Source organism: Saccoglossus kowalevskii, chromosome 12, assembly GCF_978046115.1.
Source record: "Saccoglossus kowalevskii chromosome 12, keSacKowa6.1, whole genome shotgun sequence".
Lineage (NCBI taxonomy): Eukaryota > Metazoa > Hemichordata > Enteropneusta > Harrimaniidae > Saccoglossus > Saccoglossus kowalevskii.
This window is the reverse complement of record NC_140652.1, coordinates 24,895,690-24,916,979: the sequence shown is the minus strand read 5'-3', so window position 1 is coordinate 24,916,979 and position 21,290 is coordinate 24,895,690. Positions and strand designations below refer to the sequence as shown.

The following is a 21,290-nucleotide window of genomic DNA, read 5'->3' as shown; positions in this document are numbered from 1 at the left end:
TTTTTTCTCACTTCCAACAAATGTATACACTTCCTGGTGCATCATCGCCAGCCAAGGTACGTTTATTCAGTCATTGCTTCAATCAAACACTGGGCATAATTATCTAGAATGGAAGCAAAAAATAAGTAAATCGTAATGATTAGAACACTGTTAAAAGCTATAGTAAACAATGCAAACTGATTTTAAATTGTATAACGGTCACCGGCCCACGGCATCGACGCAGAATATTGGAGCAAAAAATATTTCCTGATCAATTGCGATGTGTTTCAAATAAAAAATATTTTATTCCAGTCCAAATCAGCTCAATTACTGTAATAAAGAGTTACTGTATAATGTACAAAATGTTGATACAATTTGATGAATATTAACAGCTACGGTTTCAATACCGTAAACATAAACGTCTCCAGGGCAAGCAACTGGAAAAAAGATACTTGTGTTTGGTCGAACCGGTGGAAAACTAATCGTCACTCCCGGAATAACTACGCAAAATAACAAGCTAAACTGGAACCATTCAAGCCACAATATAAACATAAAAATAAAAGATGACTTTCGTTGCATTTGACAATGATAAACTTACTGACAAGCCATGTTTTCCCGATCGTTTTCGTCGCTAACGTCGGTATAATCCGCCATTTTATTTGAGTGTTTGCGACCTGACTCTGTCCGGTGACGTTTCTGGTGCGCTATAGAAGGAGGTCTGTGATTCGTTGACTAAAATCGTCGATAGTGGGTCTCGTTGAAATCTTGTTACATCGGCAGAACTCGGATGTATGTAGGGCGGAATCAAACAAAAAATCACAAAATCAAAGTAAAATAAAGTCATTAATAACAAAAGTAATAACAAATAAAATAAAAATAAGTTTATTACCAAAATAATTAAAGCCCGTATACTACATCATATTTTAATCAGCTTGGTAAAACGGCAGCTCGTATACCTTTTTACGGCGATGTCGCAGTGGTTCTCTGGTATATGGTAAGAATCATAAATAGACTTTATACGCACACACGTACAGCCGCCGAGATCTCGTGGAGAGTGAGAGCGTCACGTAAATTGTGTTTACCCTTATAATTAAACAGTGTTTCATTCTTTCCCGTATAAACTGCCCCCCCCCCCCGAAACAGAGTAGCACAATGACAGAAGAAAATGGAACACTAATTGAGTGGCAAAAACAAGGCACGTGACTCTCTCGCTCTTCACGAGATCCCAGCGGTAATTTACGGCTAAGATCTATAGAATGTCGAACACGTCTACTTATTTTTGTAGGAGTATTTCATGCGAAAGAAACAGTATTCACAAGAATCTTGTCTTCACCATTGGATTGAGTTTAATTATATTTCTGGTTGGTATAAACGCTACAGAAAATGATGTAAGTGAAAACTCTGTTACACTATATACGAAATACATTATGCTTAAATACACTATGATCTGATATATTATGCTATATGAATTAGCCAAATCCTACTGCACACTGATCTTCCACTTCAAATGGTCGTGGAGAGTAGACAACCAGGGGTACAGTGATCGGGCACCCAGCGTATGTCAAGTTGTTTCATGTACTGTGCAATGTGTTTTATTTTTACATCAGTTCTATTTTAAAGCGGGAGGGTCGTCACCTGCGCACGTAAACAATGACACTCTATGCCATTTGACGCATGCGCAGGTGACGACACCCCCCCCCCATCCCCACTTTAAGAAGGGTGCAAGGGGGATAGCTGGTACAGGTTACATGAAATAAAAAAAGGCATTTTACGTTTTTACAGTCAATAAAATGAAGTTCTATTTACAGTAAAAAACAGGTTTTTACATTTTACAGATAAAGCAAATTCCTGATTACATTTTACACTTTTATATGTATTTGATAATTTGTGTTTAAGAATCAAAATTGGAAATTGCGTACGACATTTAATGTAGTAAATGGTTTATACGCTTACAACAAATAACATCTTTGTACAAATTACGGAAGAATAAAATAGCTGATTACATTTTACATCTTGTTTACGTTTTTTTTATCTATTTACATTCCATAATTACGAAAGTAAAAACAATTGATTACAGCTTACGAAAATACCCCTTGCCGAGCCTCTTTTAAGTCAACTTTTATTACACTACATACCATATACTACAATCTAGTACATTATAATCTAAATCAGTATGTTCTAACTTACTTCAGTAGAATGCGATCGAATACACTATTTCACAGTACAATATACCAGCACGGTAATACATCATACTCAATTACACATTTACGCAGGAATCTCGCAATTGTTTTGCAAGCATCACATTGTACGGTATAAAAGGCGTAAGATAAAAGTTGTTACCTCGCCGACTCTACACTTGATTTATATCGTTCCGTGGCTATAATTCACGCGTAATGCGTCCAAACATTGCATCATTGCCCGCATTTATTAGTCTTCCGGGGAAACACAATCGCCACAATCTTGCTTTTAACACTTATCACTACGATAGGACACGGCGTGTGTTGATTACGAGCGTTTAGAATGTGGCGTCTTGTAGGATTATTTACAATCCACGTACCCTATTGTGACAAACCCACGTTGTCTGAAGCAAAGGAGCAATAATTCGTGCGTTAGCATTAGTTCTCTGTCTGAGCTACTTGACGAAGTATAAGTCTGGATTTTACGCGTTGCTACGTGATGTCATGTAATATTCGCGATTTCCCAAAACATTTTTTTTTCTGCTGTGTGAAGAATAAATAATCAGAACATGTTAATTTCGCCAAAAGACAATAACTTTACCATATTTGTTTCTAAGATAGTTCATGATAAATTGATTACAAAAATGTTTGGGTTTATTCGTGTTTTTTATCACGAAATAAATATCCTCTCTCTAAAAAGTGACCTTTGTCGAAAATAATTCAATCTCAAATTTCTAGTACTATACATTAATAAATATTTAAGTCGTTTCAGTTGAATACAGGGGTAAAGCAAAAAATAGGCCGGAAAGCGATATGAACAACATCTAAATGGAAAGTAAAAATAAACATATTTCATATAATAAAGTACACTTTTTCCCAAAAAAGTATATCAACGGGAGTTCGCTCTTTATAAAAAAAATATCGGAGGATATATTCACAAAAAGCCAATAGAAAATATGACAACACTTAAAAAATAATATGGAACAGACATCACGATAAACATATAATCTTGCTTAACGTTTACACTTGCTTCATAAACAGCAATAATCACTACCCAAAGATGTTCTTTAAACTGCAATAAGCTTAATGTTATCAAATTAAAACGACTTGCACGAAACGTGACGCCGTATTCTTGTTGTTATAGATTGCTTGCACCTTTATCGCTGTTATTCTGCACTATAGTCTACTGAGCTCATTTGGATGGATGTTAGTAGAGGGGCTATATCTGTATACACAAATTGTCAAGGTGTTCACATCGGGTACAAGTAAAATGAGAGTATATTACATCATTGGTTACGGTACGTTAATACAGAATACAGAAATATGCATGCCCTGTTAGTGGCGCCCTCTTGCGATGAAGAGCTATTGTAACGTGAAAAAAGAATTTCACGGCATCGTGGCGTTATTGTTTTAATTTCTGGTCGTTTTTACTCCCGTGTGCGAAGCACAAAAAGGGAGTCTTTGCAGTTAGTGTGTCTGTATGTGTGTGTGTGTATGTGTGTCCGTCTGTTCCACTGATATCTCAAGAACCATACATCAGTTTTTGATGAAACTTGGTGCATAGATGCTCTGGGCCAATGCGCAGATTTGATTAGGTTTTGGTAAAAATCCATGCATATTAATTACCTAATTTGCATGATAATTAGCTGATTTTTGGCTGTTTCATGACTGTTCCACTGATATCTAAAGAACCACTCATTGGATTTTGATGAAACTTGGCACACAGATGCTCCAAACTAATGCGCAGATTTGGTTAGTTTTGGGTAAAAATCTGTGCAATATTAATTACCTAATTTGCATAATGATTAATCAATTTTCGGCTTTTCCACTGATATCTCAAGTACTAATCATCACATTTCAATAAAACTTGGTACATAGATGTCATAGGACACTGCACAAACCTGAAAGTTTTTAGGGTAATATCAGTAGATATTAATTACCTAATTAGCATAATTAATTAATTTTCAGCTTTTGATATTTCAAGTAGTAATTGTCACATTTCAATGAAATTTGGTACATAGATGTCATAGGACACTGCACAGATCTGATAGTTTTTTGGGTAATATCAGTACATATTAATTACCTAATTAGCATAATTAATTATATTTCAGCTTTTGATATTTCAAGTAGTAATCATCACATTTCAATGAAACTTGGTACATAGATGTCATAGGACACTGCACAGACCTGATAGTTTTTAAGGTAATATGAGTACATATTAATTACCTAATTTGCATAATTAATTAATTTTCAGCTTTTGATATTTCAAGTAGTAATCATCACATTTCAATGACACTTGGTACATAGATGTCATAGGACACTGCACAGACCTGATAGTTTTTAAGGTAATACGAGTACATATTAATTACCTAATTTGCATAATTAATTAATTAATTTTCAGCTTCTGATATTTCAAGTAGTAATCATCACATTTCAATGAAATTTGGTACATAGACATCATAGGACACTGCACAGACCTGATAGTTTTAGGCTAATATCAGTATATATTAATTAGCTAATTTGCATAATTAATTAATTTTCAGCTTTTGATATTTCAAGTAGTAATCATCACATTTCAATAATTAGCATAATAATTCATAATTTTTTTGTTCTGTTCTGTTCATATTAGTTACCTAATGTACATAATTAGTTTTCAGCTTTTCTATCAATATCTCATGTACAAGTAATTTTGAATTAATTTTTAATGTGTCTTCAATACTCTCAGCACACGAGAGTTCTTTCTAAGCTTTCTTTGATTTTTTATGTGCACAGATTTGCTGTAATGTATACGTAATTGACAGACAATTACACAAATATACAAAGTTTGCGATTTGCTTTCACATTACGTAGTTTTACGTTGCAGAAACGCTCCGTCGCTAGAGGGCGCTGCCTACTGGGATTGTGTATGGTTTGCTTTATTACAATTTGACGCTCGTGTAGTTTAAGCAGGAGGGTCGTCATCTGCGCAAGAGACGATAACAACACACGCTAAAAACGCAATGGTTCATACGTAGACGCTTGTTTATAAACAATGACACTCTATGGCTATCTGACGCATGCGCAGGTGACGACTCCCCCGCTTTAACATTATCTCCTGTATATTAATATAGGACAAACTGTTCTTTTATTTTGCATTCAATGTAGTACATGAAACAATGTTTCATTATCTATAAAGCGTGAAAATTTGGGCTTCATGACTAGAAGGCTAAAGTTCGTAGAGAACCGTGGAGCTGAGATCAAAAACTATTAACGGGAAAATGTATCGATCAACTTTGACAGAAAATATATGGATACATAAGTGATCTGTTTTAGAGTTTAACATCACTGTAAGCAAGGGGTATGATAATATTAATGTAGAACACTTACCTTATTACTTTCATGCAGTGTGTCCTGCTATTTTTGTTGGCGTATCGGCTGCCGCAAGACCACAAGGATACGGTACTGAACTATAGTAAGTCATGCATTTGATCACACAGTAAGATCATATGTTGCTATTGTCGATGTACGTTTTTCACGGACACTTCAAAAACCAATCGCCTAATTCTGATGGAACTCAATAATTAATTGATTCAATAAATAATATTGGTCAAGGTAAAGATTTATTAGTTTTGTTGTTATCGAATGACCTAACCACCGCGTGCCAATGTTATTTATCTAGTACAATTTGGATAGGTACGTACTATTTATAAACAAGTCCATGCAGTGATTTGTTCGTTAATAATATGTTTTCGCAATAAACAGGACAGGGCTTTAATATTCAAAACATAGACGTAGTGCAAATTGTCACACCTTAGCCAAATATAAAAGATTATTTCTTGTTTGGTAAACAACAATTAGTACAGCCTTTAGTTTTCAGATACTGCAAATATTAATGTATTAATTATTCACTGGGTTTTAATTTATGAATCACCATTTTCACTGATAAGTAAACTAGGCTTAATTAAATCCATGTTAACATGTAAAATAACAATAAAACTCATTGTTTCCTTGACAAATTCATGAAATTCAATTAGTGAACATGCTCAAAACATTGAAATTAAATTTCAGTGAAAAACAATGGTTTTACAATATTCTAGTTTGGGATACATAGTTACAGCATTGTTGTGGCAACTAATCAAGAGCCAATGCAAAGATTATGCATGATTAGGTATCCAATCATAGATCAGCTTGTTTGTTTTCAGGATAAGAAATTCCGCCTTGGAAATCTAGGGGCAAGAGTAATACGCACAGCTTCACACGCTCCTAGCATTTGTAAGCTGATCAACACGTTTTTACGTGGTATTGAATGATCACACCACCGTGTGTATCATGTCTCGAATAACGGAGCGAGTAATAATGTTTATAGCGGAACAAATCCCACGATTATACTGTTAGAAACATTATTTAAAATGCCCTGTTTGCAATAATAAATAAAATCGCACACTTCACATACATAGATCATTTGAAATTCATTGGAACAAAGTTGTCGTGTTAAATCTCAGTCTATAATCATATTCTATATGTTTTCTTGCAGTTGCTGGCTGTCTTCAGAACATAATCTCACCTGGGCATTCCTTGGCCCAGTTCTTGGAATAATAGTTATAAATATATATTTACTTGCACGTGTTATGCTTGAGATTATATCAGTACAGTCAAAGAACGTGGATAAAAGCAACAAACTGACGAATTTGAAGTAAGTGAAGTCGTAGATAAATTGCATCAACGTATTAATGATTTCATTATTACGATAAAATAACGATTGTTATCTTATTCGAACACGTGGTATGAATTTTTAATAGAATTCTGAAAACTAATTGTTTCTATATTGTATTTTCGAATGTAGGTCTTTTGTTATCTTTAACCCCAGTATTTATTCCATATTCACAGAAATAATGCGAAGGCTACCGCTATATTATTGCCTATACTTGGACTGACGTGGATATTTGGAATTTTTGCTCTAAACGATGAGCTAGTTGTCTTCCAGTATTTATTCACCATATTTAATGCATTTCAGGTAAGCTACCATTCATAGTAATAACTGAACACGGTACTGCCATTTTATGCCATCGTGTCTTCTTTGACACCGGATCCAATTTGGAAAATGAGAAATATCAATAACCATAAAACGGAGTAGTCGGTCATCGCTGGCCAATGGCAATGTTGTAGTTAGATAGTGCATACATGTGCATTTCAACTGTGTATACATACCCATGGTATCTCTACTCAAGGTAGATGTTATATAGTTGGAGTATTCACGTGATAGTTGTCCCACTTTTTTATAGTTAGACGGAGCCGCTTTGCTATGGCGAAGTTTTTCCCGTGTGCTTGCGAAAGAACGTGCTCCACGGGAAACGTCTGTGGATGCTTGGTTGCTGAAGAAGCGCTTCTGCGAAGAGAGTTTAGAAAAACAATAGCATGCACAATGATTTTAGGCTTAAAATAAATAAATAAATAAATAAATAAATAAATAAATAAATAAATAAATAAATAAATAAATAAATAAATAAATAAATAAATAAATGGCGCGCATTCTTCCTATTTCGGATAAACAGTCTAAATGTCATGATCCTTGAGAGAGAAAAGAGCAAGTGTCATCATACATATTGGGGCATGATTGGAATTTTGGGAATTCTTTCAACTTAACTGAGACAAGTTATCATAATAAATTACACCGAAAGAGACAATTATTCATGTTCTACAATGCACAGATACAAGTGTAAAAATATCTCTGCTTTATAATATGTATTGGTAATATGCTTGTGTTTTTGCTACTCCGCTAATGTGAATAACGATTTGTCGATATATGCACTTCGCTCTACAATATACATTGTACCATAGACCGTGGGCGTATCTCTCATAATCACGTGATGAGAAAAAATTGGGCATTATTTGAGGGTCACAAATATTTCTCGTGGCTCTCTAACTCTCAACGAGATCTCGGCGACAATTCACGTCTAAAGTCTGTTTATTCGTACGTTGAATTCTAATGACCTGACAATCTTTTTACAGGGGTTATTCATCTTTATCTTCCACTGTGCGCTGAACTCAGAAGTACGGAATGCGCTGAGACGAAAACAAAGAAATTGGGCCTTGACCAAGAGTAGTTTTGGTACGCCCTCAGTCGGAATAAGTCCAGACTGTACCAAGGTATGTTACCCAATCTAACTGAAGTTTGTGGGAGATAGAGTAGTACTTTGGGAGTTCTTGATGACAGAATAAACATCAGTCAAATGTAGATACAAAAATACGGTATGGTTTATTGCTTAACCAATTGTCATAGTAACTAGCACTTTTTATAGGTACTTATCGAACGTGGGAGAAAACATGTAAGCGGGAAATACAAATGAGTAAATTGAGCGGGCGAAAAAGTATACAATAATGAGTAAGATGGTGAAATAATCAGAAGAATCCTTCATACGAAGAGATAAACGAATTGCTACTATAACGGAATGACATGTAAATGAGAATAATAATAGTAATATTAAACGAATACAAATATATATTATGAATCTCCAACAAAGTTACAATTGTTTGGTTGTTTAGTTCAGCACATGACCCGGAAGTAGTACTATTGTCGCCATGGGAACGTAATAGTACGGTGACATGCTAAGGTATGGGAATAATTTAAAAAAACAAAACACTCTCTTCCGTTTAGGGAATGTTTTTTTTTCCAAACTGCTGCCCGTAATTTGTTTGAGGCAGCCGATATTTCCCATATATCACGTTGTAACTTGTTTTATCATGTTCACAGGAAAGAAGCACAACCGACAGCAGAGCTAGGTACAATTCTACCACCATAACAGGACGGCCAACTACCATGACTTCCGTGACAGTGTCAGTCAAACACTGCGCTGGATTAGTTGTAACCAATCTCGAAGAATCACAGGAGGCATGTGTGGGTAATTTTCTTCTTTTACACGTGGTATCTGCGTCCTACCTTATTAGGAAATGTGAATTCCATATTAGGAAATGTGAATTCCATATATGAAATGATTATACAGTATTTTCAAGATGGCGGATGTTTTGTGAATAAGAAGTTCATAGCGAGAATTTTCCAATAAATTCCACCATGACTCAGTTCTGAGCTACAGTCAGTTCAGTTCTCAATCGGTTTTATCGGGAAAATGATATAAGGTTATTACGGTCATCTCCATGGATACCATCGCTGTATTGTATTCGTGCATACTTAGTGGTACTGTTGCAATAACCTTATACAATTATATGTAATTATTTGTTGCTAGATTGCTTATGTTGCCTAGAACTGCAATTGTTTTTTGTATCTTTAGTATAAGAAGACCCATGAAACTATTAAGATTGTTTTATGAACACATGTGAAATTATCCTATGGGTATTTTATTACATTTCCAATTTTGTTATATATTGTTTTCACTAGTCCAACGCTGATACCATGCCATTGGCTGTCACCCCTTCGAAGTCTCGCCATCCCACCATCATTGAAAACGAAGCCAGTTCCTCGAGCTACTCAAATCCCGTGGAGGCAGTTGCTGTAGTAAGACCAGAGAGTGGTGTATCGAGCACATCATCCAATGCTACAAAAATGACTGAAGTCACGGATTAATATATCAAATGGCCGCCGAGATCTCATTGAATGGGAGAGAAACCACGGGACTTGATTTTGTTTCATTCTCTTCCGTCATCACATCCATTGCTCCATTAATCAACTGTTGCATTCAAAATGCGGACGCACTGACATCAAAATATTTATATTTTGTGTCCTCCTGAATAATCACGTAACTTTGGGTGCAAATAAGACAACATAAGACACTGAAACACAATCAAGTATTAGTTTTGTATAAAAAGCAAATGAAAATATATCATTCGTGTACCGTCCTTTCATTAGGGACATGTTTGGGGTTGAATATGTTACCTAAATATATATATATATATACTGTAAAAGGCTTAATTTTCACTGGGTTTTAATTTTGCTTATTTCGCTGACTGGAAAATGCGCTAAATTAAAACCCCGTGAATATGTAAAATTTAGCATAGAGCACATTATCTAAATGATAAAACCGTGAATTTAAAACCTACTGAATATGCCTGAAATGGGAAATCAGTGAAATTTAAACCCAGTGAATATTAATCATTTTACAGTATATAGTTAGGAATCGGCATGTGGGGACAATGTACCATTCATTTATATTTAACATATGTAGATAGGTTGTAGATTATGAACCACACGAAAATATAACTATTTTATTTGAAATTTGTATATAATATATTTATTATATGTATATATAAGTCTATGCCGTCCACTATATTTGTAATTCGTTTAATGTCACGTGATTGTAGCAGTATCATTGATGATTGACTTTTTATGTTAGAAAGAATAATGTAGCTAATTAATCATCACATTAGCGACTTTGTAACATTATATAATATATTCCCAACGATCAGTGGTCCGGCAGCCTTTAGTTGTATGCAAAAAACGTCAGCAACAAGTGTCTCGAACGTTGTACATATTGGCACTGTTTTCGGTAACTCACTGTGATTCTAGAAATGTCTTAAATTAACTAGTGAACCACAACTCATACAGATGTATTAAGGAGTTGACATTATATAAACATACTCGTTAATGTCTCATTTATTATTATTCTCCAAGTATCGACTTGATGCGTCTAATCAGTCTCTGCTGCAGATCCATTATGTCCTCGCTTATAGGGCGGTAGTCGTCGCGCTGCGCATGTGCGACACTTGTGTTGATAAACATTGATTTTCCCACAATCCAATGCGCTCTTCTAATGGAAATCACAAGTATGAGATATGACCTGGGCGCGAATTACACTAATTACCGCCGGTGACTCCTCCGATACCTTCCAATCACCTAAAAATACCTAATTAAAGCTTTGTAAAGTCTTAGTTTGCACTCGTTGATCTGCGCAACAGTCAAAGTCGCCATCTTTGTTTATATGAGACCCATATATCTCGCGCATGCGTGTCGCGACGACTACCGCCCTCTAAATAGAAAAAGTTTGCTTTGTTTTCTGCGCGTTATTACATTGTTCATCGCATTCCGCACGTTTTTCTCTCGCTGGCCGTTACACGTAAAATCCCGGTAGGCGTCGTAACGCAATTAGACTTGAATGAGGACCTTTAGTCTGCTTTTTGCTGAATTCTTACTTCATAATATGTGTTTATATTAACCTTCTGTGATATAGTGCGTTTGAAAAAACAAAACAAAACAAAAACGTGTACTGACATGGATCTGGATATGAAATATCGTGTTTAGGATTCGGTATGTGTCAAGCACGCCATCAACGGCATTAATCAGTCGAGGCTTGGAGAACGGTTTATCATTAAGTATTCATAGCACGTTATCTATTATATAAATATATAAAAAAAATGTTGCAATCATTACACGTGTCTAGTTGATATATTGGCTAGTAAAAACGTTTATTTAAATCCGGACGTGTGTACGGATGAAATATATTTTTGTATTACCCGGTAGATTGAAATGAATTATTATTGTAAAGAGTTTAATTATTGTGGTTTATTATTTATTTATTAAGTACTATCATTGTCCAATGAACATGTGTTTTTTTCTTAAGTCGTTCTTTTTTTATAATCAAATTGAATGTTCACATTCATCATTTCCTCTCCCGTGCCGTCCACATTTATATATTACTGAGGGTCACCACGTGATTTTCGAGATTTTCCGGTTGTTGATAATCCACTTATTTTAATAATGGCTTATAAATATCTGTAATATGTATTATTAATGTTACCTCCTTGAACACTGGATTCTGTCCTGAAAACCAATGGGTATATGTGTAAATAGTCATAGGTATAATGCATGCCGTGTTACTTGGTGGATAGTGACAAGCGGTGTTATATACCAGTTACGCCCTCTAGTGACAGAGCTCTTCTGTGACGTGGAAATGACGTATACGGGAGAAGCCAATGTCAAATGTCAATGTTCAAATCGACCACTGTGTTTGGCAGTGTAGCCGTTCAACATCTTGAGTATTGTAAAATCTCTCAAAGGCATGATCTTCAGTGATGGGCAACTACGATATGAACGATAAAGACATCTTGATGTGCTCTACGATTTACGTCATAAACTGCTTTGTCGCGAGAGGGCGCGACTTTAGAAATCGTCAATTATACATTCTTGTACGAAATGCATCATGATACATTCAATAAAGTATATTATAATACTCTACGCTGTGGTGGTCATCTGTACTTATATTCCTAGTAATGCATGTAAACTCAGTGGCGGAGGTGCATAACATCGCCAATTGAATGTTGTCTCTTATACCAAAGACAATAGAAAATGCTTATACAAAGTCGTATTGAACAATCAAATGCAAACGTTGGAAGGCCACCTAACTCAGAACATTCAAATGCAAAAGTTGAAAGGCCACCTAATTCAGAACAATAAAACGCGAACATTGTCGGACTACCTAACTCAGAACAATAAAATACAAACGTTGGTGGACCACCTAACTCGGAACAATCAAATACAAACGTTGGTGGACCACCTAACTCGGAACAATCAAATGCAAACGTTGGTGGACTACCTAACTCAGAACAATCAAATGCAAACGATGGTGGACTACCTAACTTGGAACAATCAAATGCAAACGATGGTGGACTACCTAACTCGGAACAATCAAATGCAAACGTTGGCGGACTACATAACTCAGAACAATAAAATGCAAACGTTGGTGGACCACCTAACTCAGAACAATAAAATACAAACGTTGGTGGACCACCTAACTCGGAACAATCAAATGCAAACGTTGGCGGACTACCTAACTCAGAACAATAAAACGCGAACATTGTCGGACTACCTAACTCAGAACAATAAAATACAAACGTTGGTGGACTACCTAACTCGGAACAATCAAATGCAAACGATGGCGGACTACCTAACTCAGAACAATAAAATGCAAACGTTGGTGGACCACCTAACTCAGAACAATAAAATGCAAACGTTGGTGGACTACCTAACTCGGAACAATCAAATACAAACGTTGGTGGACTACCTAACTCACAAACCGTGATCCCATTATCTAACTTAGAGCTTAACTCTAAGGTAGAATCCTACTCATAATATTTGAGAAAGTTGGTCATGAGTCGTATGACTTGTATTGTTTTTGTTGTATTACTAGTATATTCAATCGTGGGGGTATTCTTCTATGGTAATATGAAATGACATTCTCTTCTGTGTCATGGAAATGTATTTTGAGAATCGTGGCTTAGTATTTTTTTAAGAATCACTATTTTTAGAAAAATTTCATAGTTTTTGTCACTATATAAAACATAGATTTTTGAACTACAAACATGTAATCCCATTAGTCATGATATAAAGTTTTTCACCTATGTCACCAGCCCATAATTTGAGATATGACATAATATCTCCACCATTATAAGAACCAAAATTAAAACCATTATTATATACCGATAAAACGGTCGCTTTTCACTAAATTACAGCCATTATTTACATGAAATAAATATGCTGGTGTCCATTAAAATGTTTACGTCATTATTCTTATATTGACCAAAAGTGAATTGTATCGCAAACAATTCTAGATATTTTTATTTATCAGAAAACACGACAAAAGTGGTTAAATATGACAAATCTGTTATAAAAGGATCTTAGATGGTATCTATGTAACTTGTTAGATCTGGATATCAGATTTCATTTAGAAATCAAATTACTATTTTCGAAACCCTTGATGACATCACCTGTTGTTTGTATAGCGATAAGTGAAAGCGGCAACCTTACTTAAATGTTATACAAAACTGGTAGTATAAAAACACAAAGGCTGAAATTGTTGAAAATATCGGATACTAACAAGTTAAAACAATAACGGTTATTTGAATATTATATAACATAGGAATATTATGATTACTGTATTGCTCTCTGAGCAGGCTGTGGAATGTCGGCGGAAGTCATATATATATATATGCTAACTCTACATTCTGTGATATCAATTAATTAACACAGCATCTCCTCAAATGCGCCCTCTAGCGACAGCAATCTATCGCATATACATACGCACATTTACGTTTCGTCGCTAGAAGGATTACCCTGTAAGGTGACACAATTCCTATAAATCGCGCCCTCTAGTGATGGAACGCTTCTGTGACGTCAAAGTGACATATGGGTGACGCAAATCGACTTGTGTGTTTTATCATGTAATCATTCATCATCTACAATATAGTAAAACTCTCAGTGATGGATCAGCGATCTTCGGTGATGGGCGACTACAGATACGAACGATGACGATTTGCCATCCACAGTAGGAGCGTGTCTATGGATTTTAATAATCTTGTAAGGGCTAAAATTTCGAATTTTGTCGCTCTTAGGTGTACAAGGATGACAAATTCGCCATGTTTTGATTTTTTGATTCGTGGAATGCAACAGCTTTGACTTAAGAATGAATACTTGTTTCTATATTTTGTTCTCTGCTTATGCACAAAAATAGATATGAAAAGATAAGTGAACAGTTATGTCACTATCAAACATTAATACCCATATCTGAGAGAAACACGAAAACAAGATTAAAAGCACTGTGTTGTCGGAATGTAATTATATACGCAGTCTGGTGTATTGAATATTTTTTCGTGGAGTATAGAAAAGTTTACAATTAACAAATGATATCAATTGAAACTCAATATATAAATGTAACAGAATAACAAATCCCTTCTAATAATATAAATATTCACCGCAATACCGAGGCTGGCACAATACTGTAAAACACACGCTATTTTTGATTCAATACATGAATCTGAATCTTAATTTAGCTAAAATGCCAACAATCTCATTTTGATAATATACTTTATTTTAAATTAGCGACATCTTGAATTAGCGAAATTACAGATTAGCTAAATTAGCTAAAATGACATGCTAGCTTAAAAAGACGTGTTTTACTGTTAGTAGAAATTTACGATTTTCGACGTAGTAAAACAAATTCACCAACAGTGTAGTACCAGAGCGATCGCATCAATAAATAAACAAACAAATAAATAAATAAATAAATAAATAGTGTGCAAGTGTGCGCAACAACTCGTCACTGAGCGTTGTTTACAGACGCCGACAAATGAAAACACTCAAGACAAAACAAACGTCAGAGTTGCATCTCTATCACTATTAAATGTAATTGTAGCCGATCCCGGCATTTATCTTGCGTAAATCAAAATAGTACTCTCAAAAACTTCATGTCTACACTGGCGACTAGTGGTTACTTGAAATCAGACACGCGCACTTCTCATTCCATTGTTGGTCCCATGCCCACTATTACACGTAAAAGTGAGCCTAGTCCCTCATTATCAGACGCGTCCACCTTACAAGGTCATAGGGTTCAAACTGCGTGAATATTTAATTAAATGTGGTTGCATCAGTTTTAATAAACGTCCTGCTCATGTGAATCCAGATTGGATTCTTTAACTTAAGTTAGACCTCTGAAACGAACTTTTATCAACTTCTTGTTAAACTGGGCGTAGTTTTCATTACATCACCAGCATTCCATGGTTTGCCCCCATGCTTACTTTTAAAAGTGAGGGCACTCAAGCTTTCCATTGTTTGGCTCCACGCTTACTTTTGAAAGTGAGCGTACGCTCAACTCGTATCTTCGTGAAAACTGAGACGTCCAGTTACCGCGCTCATCTACCACATAGAGACTCATTTACATACCTCGGTACTGTGACCCTACCAGAAATGTCGTATAGGAAACCCATCTAAACTGTACACTCAATTGGTCGTACAAACTTTGTTAGTATAGTGGAGTGAATAAGTTTTTATTTTAGTAAGTTTTCGCTTTGCAAATAAACACAATATTGGTCGCCGGCACCCGCACCAGTCGGCGAAATTTTCATCGTATAACATCAAATATGAATATTATATTAGCCTGCAATTGTTTTACCAGTGCGGAACTTAAAAAAGCTAAACAGCAAAGTTTACTTTGAACACCGAGGGCGCTAGATAATACGATATCGAGGCTGAGGCTTTTGCAAATGTGCGTTTGATGTTCAGTAGTTGTTTTTGGCAGCTGAGTGTGTTTTTTGGCAATTCTTCTGTTGTCTGTTTCAATGAGTTCAAGTATGGCGTATTACATTCCAATGAAGATAAGTTATTTAGTATTCTTTAAGAAACGTAGACGGATTGTAAATCAAGAAGAAGTTCTAAAATCGTTACTTGTTGGATTCAAAGTTTTATATAAAGTGGTCATTGATTCAAATGCTACAGTACGAAATCAGTTTTAGTCCTCGTGTATTCTACCATCCATGGTACCAATATCCGTAGCCCGGCGATTGCATCCGCCACAGCCCCTCCAGACTGCATCCGGGTACAAGTTCCAAGATTGCGTGCCGGCATGATCCCATGATCCTGCTGATGCAAGTGCGCCATCAGCGGCTGAATCGTAGGTAAGTTGTCGACCTGGCTGAATTCGTCTTAATAGTATTGCTACTTTCCCGGAAGTAGAGAAACTGGGGTGCAAAAATATTCCTGCTTAGTCATGGCAGATAATACAAACATATCAGTTTGCTAATAGTCGATAGAAAATAATATTATTTTTGTGACGTTGATTGGTACATATCAAGTGTGAGAGTTTACATTACACCCCAAAACAAAATGTGTGGGCATGTGAAATGCTGTATCTTCAACTTTCGGGGAATTGGACTATATATTGACGATGTACTACGTTGAAAGGTGGACCTCTACACACACAAAATTTATCTTTTTAATTTTTTACAAAACTGAAAAAAATGTGGGCATGCTTGAATTTGTGTGTCATACCAAATTTATGTCAACTTTGGAGTTGAAATAGCACACAACTTCAAACTTCGAAATTAGCGATTGCGTAGATTATTTCAGGCAATGTCAATCATTACCTAGATTCCTCATTAAGAAACTTTGTATAAATTTCTTCTTATCCACACCTTTGATATTTCATCTCTATTACATTATAAAACATTTGCAATATAGAATAAAATACTTAAAGAGTTCCATTTGCCATTTATAACATGGCGTCATCTACAGTTATGTCAATATACCAAACCGATCAATGTACATACAATTCCTGAGGAGTCTTTTTTCTGTCGGCTATATATTGTTAAGCAATATGTTGCTATATAGGCCCCCTTAAGTTGGTATTCAAGAATTCCAATGATGTTACCAATATTTCAATTTTGATAAGTTGCAAATAATCACATGATTTTTGTGTTAAAAACATTAAATACCCAGTCAAAGTATGCCATGTTGTATTCTAAATTGATTATTCCCACTGTATGCATGGATCATGGTATAATTCCGTAAGTTTTATAAAAGGCTTTTACTCATGTCGCTAAATTTGCTAACTTAAAACCAAGTTCATATGCAAAAGGTAACTATTGAATATATTGTTTCAGTGAATTTAAAACCAAGTGAATATTCTGCTCAAATCCACTATTTCTTAATTTTTAACATTGTTATTGCCACGTAGTTACTATGGGTCCCATGCAACAGAAGTATACACATTGTTTGTTTACAAATTACATTAATTGACTTAAATCGCATTTTTATAATCAACCTCATAAATGTATATCCTGTTCTCAAATAACATGGCTGGCACCCCTGTAACAAAATGGTTGCTGCCCATTGAGTGTATTCTCTCTTTCACAATAGTATGATACGTTTGACTTGACAGGACACATATAAACGCACACACATTAAATCAGAACAGTGCAACAGAAACCACCGACTACGGAATTCATATGTGATGCAGACACGGAGTATGAGCTACTGCCGATGACAGGACACCATTTTTCAAAAAATGGGTAAGTTTCACTGTTATATATTTTGGGCTGAAATTTATTTTTGTTGAAAATGACACATCGATATGTGATTTACCTGTATTTTCATTGATTTCCCACATAGTGTATTTTGGAAAAAAAGTATTTTCATTGGATTATATTTCCTATGATATAGCAGTTCAGTGAAAATGAAATCTCAAATCAAAATAAAAACATGACAGTAATATTTCAATACAGTTTAGTTATCTGTTAGTTTAAATATCAATAATGTATACTGTTTAAGTTATCTAAATTCTCTGTTCAGATTCTTAAAGTCGGTAATCACTTGTTAAATGGTATGTGCATGGAATGTTAAATGAAAGTCCTTCTACTTGAGGTTTCTAAGATCCAACAACTTAATAATATTGATCTGTGCCAGTCAACAAATTTGTAGCATAATTTCAAGTTAAAGTACCTTTTTTTTTTAAATATTGCATTTTTCAAACGTATTATGATGCACAAGGTGAATTTAACTGAACTGAATACTACGGGAGAGGGTTTTATCAGTTGCAGCAGCTCCTAAACTCTCGAATGGAATCCGACAATGCATCTGGTCTATTACTGCACAACCCAGTTTCATGTCACAACTGAAATCTCATCTTTTTCGAAGAGACATTACTTGATTTTTTCTTGCTCGTTTCCGGTGTTGCTCTGTAAGTGCTTAGAAACTTTGGTTATATGCGCTTCATCAGAATAATTATTTATTATTGTAATTAAGCTTAGATTTCTTTTCAGTCCCTCACTTAGTACTATTTATTTAAACTTATCGAAATTTCCACTATTTTGCTATTTTTGCTGAAGGAATAATTAAGTGAAAATAAAATCCAGAGAAAATACCTTTCTTTCTATATTTTACATTCAACTCCTCAAAAATCAGTGAAAATAAATTCCATACAAAACACCCAAAATATCTTTTTCAGCGAAAATTAATTCCAGCTAAATAAAATAAAATATTTTACAGTAATACATTTATTCAGGGGGTTCTACTAAGGGTACAATATTGATAGCTGTGGTGGCTAATACAGTCTTCTCTTTCTTTGCCTTTAGGCCAATTAAAAAAGTAGGTGTAGTTTTGAAAACCCTATTTTACCTAAAATTTATTGCCTATTCTAATTGATTTTGGGCCAAAATTGAAAAATTATGCAAATTCACACAAGCTTTCATTAAGACTTACAGAAAGATTAATTATCCAGAATTTTGGCCAAATTGGGAAAACTTTGCTGTAAAGATTATTAAACATATGTTATATTAAACGTTACACACACATGCAGGGAGACGTTGCCATGATAACAAAAAAATGTTTGCTCTTTTTTCACATTCCTACCATAACTAATTATTAAGCATGTGTTTAATTTAACTTTTTCGTGGGTGACATGTTTTGAAATGTTTTCAGTTTGAACTTGGTTTTAATCATAGGTGACAAAATTTACTTAAACTAAATTTAACATAATTCCAAATCTCAGGTATCATATTTTAGTATACGTATATATCACACAGCACCAGAGTACCTGTTGAGAGAAACTTGTGGTGGCACAAGCCTACTCACTAACTTGACACGCGTAGCTCAACACGATGCAAAGTTGGTGGGTGTGTGTTTGTGTGTGTGTGATTGACCTGACATTGACAAGCAACCAGTGAAGGAACCTTTAATAATACACCAGAATTTAATTTGAAAATCCTTTCAGGGGAAACTAACAACAATACGACTGCACACAGTCAAACCCAAATGACAAATTATCGGGACCGCAAAATTAATTAGTTTTCGCATGATGTTCTTCAATGATTCTACACTGTGGTGTGGATGTTTCATTTTGCTTTTGATGACAGTCTGTCACTGACTATACGGACGGCATACAACTTTTCTGAACAAGGCCGACCGACTGTTTACGTTTTTCACCTGCTGGGTTTAACAGTAGATCCCTTTGTTGCAGTTCAATGTGACTTTTTAGAAACTGACAAGACGTTGCGGATCGATTCTTTCTAAAACTGTATACACTAATCATACTGGTCTGCTGGTTAAAGTAACTCCTGTCATATACGTGTATGCCTTGAGTTGAAGGGTTGCATCTGTTCCTGCATGGTAATAATCTTGTACTATAACTGAGTACTATAAGTTTATTTGTAGATTATTGCCCTCACATACATTCACACTGACTGTATCGATACAAGTACAAGGTCAGCTGGAACTATTACTTGATGGCGTTTAGAATGGTGCGGCTACTACTGAGTGTCGTTCAAACACTATGTATCATACTTACAATCAATAGCTTCACAGATCTCATTGAATTCTTGGAAAAGTTCACTTGCAGATTAATACAGAAAAAGAGCAGGATTTATATCATTGTATTCAAAAATGACAAACGACTAGGATCCATAGCAAACATTACATGTTAAAATGACTATGGTACTTTTATTTGAATTGAATAATATTTAATAATATAAAATTATTTGAAAACATTTATCATTAACTTTATCATTTTTTCCTCTGAATTTAATGATGATGTAATTTTTATTTGTAATTTTTATTGATGTTTAAATCATGTACCTTATTAATCAACCAGATCCTGCCATACATTAAAACTTTAATATAACCTGCATGTCATGTGAGATATTTTCTTATCAGTGCATTGGATCTACCTTGGCATTGATCAAGTCTCCCTAACTTGCGGATTTATTTTAATTTGATTCTTAAAAACGAAAAAAATCAAAAATTGTTTTCTATCATAATTAAATAATAATAAAAACAACATTATTATGTCTACTCCGTATGTCAGATGATTGTCTGTAAAAATATTTTCACAACTCTTGACCACAAGTTAATTTCCAGTGACTTAGAGGGTCTAACTACTAAAGTAATTGTTCCGGCTAAGCTTTGCCCTTTGTTGTATGTGTCCTCCTCTATTTAATGGGCTATAACAAAGGAGCGTTTAATGCTACCAGAATAGCTTTGTATTCTTCCACAAGGTAGGCCCGTATCATTGATGGTTGTGTCGTTTAATTAATATCACTGACGGTAGATTCCATTGCTGTTGCTGAATGAAATGAAATGTACCTCATCTCCATTATGTTTCAACTTTATTTCAATTTTACTTGTTAAATATATGAAGATATTTACTTTGTGTAATACTGTGAAATTCTTAATCCCCCATGAACTATTTTCATTCATTTTCATTGATTTTATCACGTAAACCTGAAAAAAGCAATGTCCTTTTTCCTCGAAATGGAGATCATCTCAAAATTATTTGTCTCAGATCTTGTGAATTGTCCTGTGTTGAGGAAAAGTGCGTCGTTATTTTATGTTAACTGATTTACATCGATCTGCGAAAAAAAGAGAAAACAAAGTTCAAGGGAACA

At 34.8% G+C, this 21,290-nt stretch overlaps 2 protein-coding genes across 2 annotated transcripts in view; both read left to right on the top strand.

The window, feature by feature from the left end:
* The window catches only part of LOC102806591 (adhesion G protein-coupled receptor L2-like), a 33,804-nt gene extending 21,486 nt beyond the window's left edge, over window positions 1-12,318 (top strand). The window contains exons 12-19 of the mRNA XM_085505989.1: window positions 1,265-1,367; window positions 3,301-3,454; window positions 5,541-5,607; window positions 6,670-6,828; window positions 7,023-7,149; window positions 8,145-8,282; window positions 8,887-9,030; window positions 9,529-12,318. Of these exons, the coding sequence (XP_085362115.1) occupies window positions 1,265-1,367; window positions 3,301-3,454; window positions 5,541-5,607; window positions 6,670-6,828; window positions 7,023-7,149; window positions 8,145-8,282; window positions 8,887-9,030; window positions 9,529-9,714 (1,078 nt within the window). The 3' untranslated portion in view covers window positions 9,715-12,318. The remainder of the gene's footprint in view (window positions 1-1,264; window positions 1,368-3,300; window positions 3,455-5,540; window positions 5,608-6,669; window positions 6,829-7,022; window positions 7,150-8,144; window positions 8,283-8,886; window positions 9,031-9,528) is intronic.
* A 5,488-nt stretch (window positions 12,319-17,806) lies between these two features.
* The window catches only part of LOC100370759 (protein inscuteable homolog), a 55,524-nt gene continuing 52,040 nt past the window's right edge, over window positions 17,807-21,290 (top strand). Inside the window, exon 1 of the mRNA XM_085506527.1 lies at window positions 17,807-17,921. The gene's annotated coding sequence lies outside the window, so the exon portion shown is untranslated. The remainder of the gene's footprint in view (window positions 17,922-21,290) is intronic.